Here is a 7134-nt window from a genome sequence, read left to right as displayed (position 1 = left end):
GGGAGCGGACTCGGGGCCTATTTATACTGGGTTATTTTTGTTCTGCTGGGCGCTCTGAACCCGGGCTCCAGCACAATAAACCGAGTTGGTCTCAGTTGCAGCTTGGGCTTTCCTCTGTTCTCTGCTTCATTCCACACGGTGGGAGCTCTGGGTTGGGGTTAAAAAAGGAACCTTTCAGGCTGGATTTTTGCCCTGTTCCAAAGCAGGTGCTGTGCTGGAGAGCGGGACAGACTCCAGGCACATCCCAGGAGTGCTTCTAGGGTGGAGCACCCACCACTGTCTCTGTGCTTGGAGCTCTCAGGTATTGCTCAGTGACATTTAAATTGGCTTTTGCTCAGTGGGGCATTTACATTTTCCGTTTGCTTCATGGAAGGAGGTTTGGGGCAGCAGCTGTGTGACAGCTCCAAGGGGCTTCAGGGATGGATCCAGGCATTTGGGGGGACTGGCAGGAAAATCTTGCCGGGAGAACACGGGAAAATTTCACTCTGGTGAGTTGGAAGGGACTATAAAGATTTTCCAGGGACACCTTGCACTATCCCAGGTTGTCCCCAGCCCTGTCCAGCCTGGCCTTGGACACTGCCAGGGATCCAGGGGCAGCCACAGCTGCTCTGGGCACCCTGTGCCAGGGCCTTACACCCTCAGTGCTCCCCCCGTGCTGCCCCTGTGTCCCACTTTGTCCCAGTGCCCTGTGATGCCAGACCAGTGGAGCCCACGGACCTGCAGAGGGAGTCAGGAGGACGCTTCCAGTAAGCCCCAAACAGCAACTGGTGCCACTGGTGTGCTGGTGCGGGTCCAGTGTGGCCGCCGGGAAAGTGAAAACCCAGCTCGATCTCCAGAGTCTTTATTCAACACTGAATCATAAAATAGCTCTTTACACGCTTCGCTGGGGGTTGTTTCTCTGTAATTCTTTAAATACACATTGTTTACACTTGCCAAAGTTTCAAAGCAACAACATCAAAGTGCGTCTACAGGTGAGAGTTCCAACCAAAGTGCTAAAAACACGGACTCCTGGCCGGAGCTGGGCCCTGCTCCCACCACACCCCTGGAGCCTCCCGTGCCCATGCCCGGCTGCAGCCCTGTCCCAGCGCTCCCCCCTTCCAGGACATCATCTCCAGCAGACCTTGCCCCAAGGGCCCGGTTTAGCATCAAGGGACCACGGGATGGGGGGGGAAAAGGGATGTTTGGTTCTCCAGACACTGGCACATCGCTGCGGAAAGACTAAAATAGACCTAAATTTATATAGAGTTAAAAAAATAACTTGGGAGGCCACGGGAACCTTTGGGGAGGGGAGGTCGCTGTACAGGGCCCCTCGGGCTCCGCTCACAGAGCTGCTGCCACCGTGCAGGGCTTTAGGGAATGATTCCAGCTCCTGCATCGATATATCTCTATTCTCTGCACTGATTATCTCCTCTGATTATCTCAAAGCAACTGTGCATCACCCCTTCTCTTCCCAAAAACTGCCCCACACCATTGCACCCACTTGTCCCCGGCCCCAACCTGCCTCGTTGCCCTCCACGGGGCTCAATCCCGAGGCTGCATTAGAAAATCCCTTTTATTCCTTGCTTTTGGGCAGTTTTCCCTCCTCGCTGCTGCTGCAGCTTTTCCTCAGTGCTCTCCCACCCTCCCTGGGGATTATTTTGCCTCCCGCTCATGGGGAAGGCCCATCACCACCTCACAACACCCTGCAATGCTTCAGTCACAACAAACCGTCTCTGCTTCCCAAAATCTCCCTGCTCCCTGGGACTTTCTCCCTTTTAAAGCATTTTCTCATTTGGCACCAATTCCCAAATGGTTTTGCTCCACCCCAAGCTGCTGTTTCTCACCCCAAAATGAGGATGAAGCAATGCTCCAGCTCCTGGGCTGGGGCCTCCCCTAAGAGCTGAAGGAAAACATTTGTTAGCCACTTCAGGAGCCTTCACCAACACTTCTGGGGTTTTTTTTGTTCTGTTTTCCCTAAATCCAGGCTCTTCTGGAGGATCCAGCCAAGCCCCTGCCGTGGCTGTGCCCTTGGTGGCAGCAGGGACCAGGACACACGTCAAGAACTGGGATAAAGAGGTTTAAAATCCTCCTTGGACAGCGTCAAATTGGGGGTTCCCATTTCCCTCAGTCCCTGACACCCTGGAGCCCCAGACCAGAGGGATAAGGCAGGAGGAGGCAGCTGATCCCCAGAGCATTCCTGGCTCCTGGGGGCTCGGAGCGTTGGAGGACGAGTGAAATCCTACACGAGGGAGACGCAAAACCACGGATTTAGGATAGATTTGGCCCCGAGCTGGCTTTGGTGATGTTGTTCCTCTTGAAATCCCTGACCAGCACCCAAATTCAGGTGAAGGGGAATGCTGGGAATGTCAGCCATGTGGAAACTTTGGGGAAACTCGTTAGAAAAAGAATTAATCTCCTCAAAACTGGTCCTGCAGGAGCCAGGCTCAGAACCACTGTCCATCCAACCTCTGCCAGCTCTGGCCATCCCTGTGACCCCGATCCTCTCCTGGATCCACGGATTTTACTGGGGATTGTCATCGCAGAGCCCCTCTGGCACTTCTCATACAGGGCTGAGCTGAACGTGCTGTGCGATTTCAAGGCTTTCCCAGGAAATTTGGTATTTCTGTGTTCCCATCACTTCCAGAAGCTCCGTGACCGAGGCGGTGGCTCCACGGCCGTGGGCAGCGTGGCCGGGGCCAGCCGGGGCCACGCGCCAGCAGGAGGGGGGAAAGCAGCAGGGCAGGATCCATCTGACATTTCAGAGCCGTTAATGAGCTCGTTAACAAGCCAGGCAATTAGGAGCCACCAGGAGAGCCCTTGTTCCCACCACTCCTGTCAGTGCCAGCTGCCTTCATCCCCAGCTGAGGAGGAGGAGGAGGAGGAGGAAGGCATCCATTCAAGCCCCAGTAAAAAAGGGAGAAACCCCCACTTCCCATCTACCAATCCTTGAACCTGCTCAAGGCCTTGTGTCATCAGAGGATTTTGTAGAAAGGTGGCTTTGCTGAGATGGGTTCTTGGGGAATGCCCCAAGGGGAGGCGACGGTTTGATCTGGTTTGGGGATGCACCAAAGCACCGAATGCAGGTGAGGGTCCTGCAGTGACCTCCAGAGCCCTGGTGGCAGCGGGGCTGGGCATGTCACAGAGCCACCTACGCCCCAACACCACCACACACACGGCCACCGCTGGCATGGAAGGTTTCTCTGAGAATCCTCAACACCTCCCCTCTTTCCATCACCTCATCCTCGCCTTCCCCTCGGCCCCGAGGAGCCGGGACAGGGTCCAGGCACCGAAAAACCCGGAGCAGCCATCTCCAGGCTTGGGCCACAAGAGTCTTTAAGCATAGAGTGTATAAACATGCTGAGTATATAATTTTCCTTTAAAATCTTTTTTTTTCCTTCTTCTCTTTATAGAAATAAATACTTACTTTGTTTTTGTTTTTGTTTTTAAGGGAATTTTGCAAGTCCCTGCACTGTGGTGGTGACATCTCCGCTGGGCCACGCTCCGGGACGGAGCCGGATGGTCCCCGGGGGTTGTAGCTTTGCTGGGTGGTTTTTTGCTGGTTGGGGCATCCCTTGCTCCTCTTGCCCCTGGGTTAGGAGTGTCCCAGCCTCCCCGGGGTGGAGGTAAACCCACGGTGGGCACGGCAGGGAGCTGCTCCCGGTGCCGGGGAGCTCAGCCATGGGGACGGGGTGGGATGCAGGAGTTTCTCGCAGGCATTTTCGGGCTCCCACATTTTGTGCATTCAGGGAGCAGCCTTCTCCTGAAAGCTGCACCAGGAGGGGGAGCAGAGGCGCTTCCCTCGGGGTTATGGCCACAAAACCCTGACCGTTTGAGAGCAGACAGCACAGGTGGGATGAAGGGTGGGTGAAGGGTCTCCTGAGGTGGGGTGGAGATGCAGGAGCTGCCTCCAGAGCCCCACCAGCCTCAGCGATTTGGGGGTGATTTTCCTTCGTCTGGGGATCCCCACGGGCTGTCTGGCAGCCCCAGCTGAGGTCAGCAGCTCTTGTGCCATGGATGAGGAATGTGGTGCTGGATCTGCAGCCTGGCTCCGGGAGGGCTGGGGAGGGGACAGGCGCTGGGAGGGGTCTCCCCACAGCCACCCCCCCCCCCAGCCACTCCGGCCAACGGGCACCAAAACCTCCAGCGCTGGTCCACAGAAGAGGGAAAAGCCCCAAATCCACTTTCCCAGTCGGTTCCTCTCTGCTCAGCCTGGTGGGTCCAAGGATACGGGCTGGGGCTGTGGGCAAGGCCGGGGTGTCCCCACCGCTGGCAGTGCTCTGATGGGTGTCCCCAGCTCCAGGGACACCTCCTGGGACTTTCCCCCAGGGGGGAGGATGGAGACGCCTGACCCTGCTGGATGCCTTTCCAAAACCTTTTCCTATGGAAAAAGGGTATTTTGGGGATGATGATGCCCTTGCAGGCAGAGGACACTCGGAAGAAAACTCAGAAACAGACAATGGTGGCCGTAGACAAGGGTCAGCCAGGGCTGTTGGTTGGTGCTTTCCCCAGGATGATTTCAGGATAATCTGGCCACGGTTTCTCCTTCAGGCTGCTCGGGAAGGCGATGGGATGGCAAACGTGGGTGTCCCGTGCCAGTCTCTCTCTCCACATGGGACAAGTGACCCCGGACAGAGTCCTGGTGGTGGGGACAGGAGCGTGACCCGTGTTCCTGGTGGACGAGGATTTTGGAGATGGTTTATTGCCTTGGCAGGAGGGTTTTGGTGGAGAGGAAGTGAGGCCAGAGACCTCTGGAAGAGCGCCCATCTCTCCTGGCGTCCTCTCAAAGCCCCCGAGGAGCAGCTCTGCCCTCGGGCTTATGCTGCGGGGGCTGCTGGTTTCTGGGGGCGTTCCCTCTGTCAAACACGGAATGGAAACGAGTGGAAACCCCGCGGGAAGGCCGGGCACTGATTCCTGGGGAGGAGCAGACCCTTCCCACCCCACCTCCATCATCCCACGGAGAGGCCGGGCTGCAGCGGCGCCAAGAGCCCCCGGAACGGGCCGAGCCAGCCCCAAATGGGCAGAGATCCCCCAAAACAGAGTTCGACGGAACAGCCATCCCCAAACGCGGATCCGTGGCGAGGAGCAGCCGCAGGGGTTCAACGCCATCTTCCCTCCTGGGAGAGAGCCTGGCCCTGGCTCTTGGGGCAGCCAAAAAATGTCCTTAAGTAGCACCTTCTCGCCCGCGAGCGGCCCCGGGATGGCCCCGGCTGCCGGTCCCGAAGCCTGCGAGAGTTTGGGGTTCCTTGTGCACGAGCCGGGGGGTCCCTGCTCCGGCCCCGGCCGCGGAGGAGCGGCCCACGCTGGGTTTGGTCTCAGGGGCCTCGGGCTCCGCTGGGCAGAGCAGGGAATGTGCTTTGGGTTCCCTGAAGGGCTAACAGCCTCCTTCCACCTTGATGTGTAAAATCTTGGAGAAGCCGGGTCTTTTCCTCAGGGCCTGGAAGAGGAGCAGAGAGTGGGGTCGGGGGGGAGCCAGCAGTGCCACTGCTCCATGGGGCCAGGGAGGGAGAGGGGGAGCACCTCCAGTCCCTGCCTCGGGAAGGACACAGGTGAGAGAGAGAGAGAAGGAAATCCCTGCCACTGGAAGGACACAGGGCAAGGGAAGGAGAGGGGGGGATATCTCCAATTATCTCCGATCCCTGCCTCAGGACAGACATGGGGTGAGCGAGGGAGAGGGGGGAACATCATCTCAAATCCCTGCCACAGGAAGGAAAGAGGCAAGGGAGAGAGAGGGGGAACATTTCTGATCCCTGCCAGGGCAAGGACGCAGGGCTGGTGACACCCCTGTTAGCTGGCACTGGGATCCTTCACCTGGAGTTTGTTCACCATTTCTTCAAACATCTTCCTGGCTTCGGGGCTGTGGGGCTCCTTGAAGTAGTCCACAATCCCCACCTGCACCACGATGGACTTCAGGTTCCGGCACACACCTGGGGGCACAGACACCGCCTGGATCTCCATGCCTGGGCACAGGCAGCCTCCCCAGGTCCCACCCTGTGCTCCTCAAGGCCTCTGTGTGTGGGGAATCCTCACCCTGAACGTGGGGAAGCCCTGGCCAAGGTCCATGCAGGGATGGGCCATGGGCTGTCTCTGGCTGCTCTGTCCCAAATCAGTGTCCTCCCGCTTCCTTGGGAGTCCCTGACTCTGCCATCCAGAGGGGTGGGCTCCCAGCAAGTCCAGCCACAGTCACCTGAGCTGTGGCCACCAGGACAGACCCTCCTGAGGCTGTGGACCTCCTGCCCTGGCCAATGACTTCAGCAAACACTGTGACCCCAGACTCAGGTTTGTCACAAGCCTCAGGAGTGTCACAAACATTGAGGCCTTGGCTACCCCAGGAGGACCAGGGAGGGAGCGGCTCCATCCTCCCTGCGGCCCGGGGCAAGATCAGCTCTCCTTGGCCCGTCCTTGGCAGGGGATGTTGGACCCCCTCTTAGACACCTTCCACCACAGAGCTCCCAGCACCCTCCAGCGTCAGCAGCTCCCATGGGTGGGGCTGGAGGGCCGGTCTGGCCCATGGGTCTGGGTCCCTGCTCAGGGGCTGCTGGCCCTGGCATCGCTACTCACTGTTGAAGTGCAGCAGGGCTTTGGGGGTCACCGGGGTGGACGTCAGCACCAGCATCTCCAGCCCCTTCAGCCCCTCCCGACACACCTCGGCAGCCACCTCCTGGTTGATCTCAGCCACGTGGTCCAGCTCCAGCACCTGCAGCCTCATGCAGTTCCGGGCTGCGGGGACACAGCATCCCCTGTCAGCATCCCACGGGGAAGGGACCAGGACAGGCAGGGGGAGGGGGGGTGAGAGGGATGGGTGGCACAAGCAGGGGCAGAGAGCACTCATGGACCTCGGGGTGGGTGAGCTTCTCCACGGAGATCCCCACGGAGCATCCCCCTGCCTACAGCAAGGGCCCGCTCCTTGTTCCATCCAAGAAGGAGGGAGGGGCTGCCCAGGGGGGGTTGGAGTCCCCACCCCTGGAGGTGTCCAAGGAAGGCCTGGACGTGGCACTCAGAGCTCTGGGCTGGGGACAAGGGGGGCATCGGGCACAGGGTGGACTCGGTGGTCCCAGAGATCTTTCCCAAGCCCAGTGATCCGCGCTGTGACCCCGGCACCCCGAGCGCTGCCTACCTAAGGACGCCAGTCCCTGCACGCCGCAGCCGGCACCTCCG

The 7134-nt window shown here is 59.0% G+C and overlaps 2 protein-coding genes across 2 annotated transcripts in view; one reads left to right on the top strand and one right to left on the bottom strand.

Moving 5' to 3' along the window:
* CCT7 (chaperonin containing TCP1 subunit 7) overlaps positions 1-750 on the top strand; it is an 11524-nt gene extending 10774 nt beyond the window's left edge. The window contains exon 12 of the mRNA XM_017737367.1: positions 643-750. Within this exon, the coding sequence (XP_017592856.1) occupies positions 643-750 (108 nt within the window). The remainder of the gene's footprint in view (positions 1-642) is intronic.
* Positions 751-825: 75 nt separating this feature from the next.
* LOC108447431 (F-box only protein 41-like) lies at positions 826-7128 on the bottom strand. The gene is made up of 4 exons (XM_017737390.1): positions 7094-7128; positions 6538-6696; positions 5788-5903; positions 826-5413 (listed from the first exon to the last, which is right to left on the bottom strand). Exons 2-4 carry the CDS (start codon positions 6683-6685, stop codon positions 5351-5353), a joined length of 327 nt encoding a protein of 108 aa, XP_017592879.1. The 5' UTR covers positions 6686-6696; positions 7094-7128; the 3' UTR covers positions 826-5350.
* Positions 7129-7134: the final 6 nt, after the last annotated feature.

Source organism: Corvus brachyrhynchos, unplaced genomic scaffold (genome assembly GCF_000691975.1).
Source record: "Corvus brachyrhynchos isolate BGI_N302 unplaced genomic scaffold, ASM69197v1 scaffold85, whole genome shotgun sequence".
In the NCBI taxonomy this organism is placed as follows: Eukaryota; Metazoa; Chordata; class Aves; order Passeriformes; family Corvidae; genus Corvus; species Corvus brachyrhynchos.
Note: the sequence above shows the minus strand (reverse complement) of the source record. Positions and strands in the feature narration are given on the sequence as shown.

What these genes read in the sequence shown, in the direction of transcription:
- LOC108447431 (XM_017737390.1), bottom strand. Translation starts at nt 6,685, where the DNA reads ATGAGGCTGCAGGTGCTGGAGCTGGACCACGTGGCTGAGATCAACCAG. An exon ending in AGCCCTGCTGCACTTCAACA is followed by an intron (nt 5,904 to 6,537) that starts GTGAGTAGCGAT and finishes CTGTGCCCCCAG; the next exon opens with GTGTGTGCCGGAACCTGAAG. An exon ending in AAATGGTGAACAAACTCCAG is followed by an intron (nt 5,414 to 5,787) that starts GTGAAGGATCCC and finishes CTCCTCTTCCAG; the next exon opens with GCCCTGAGGAAAAGACCCGG.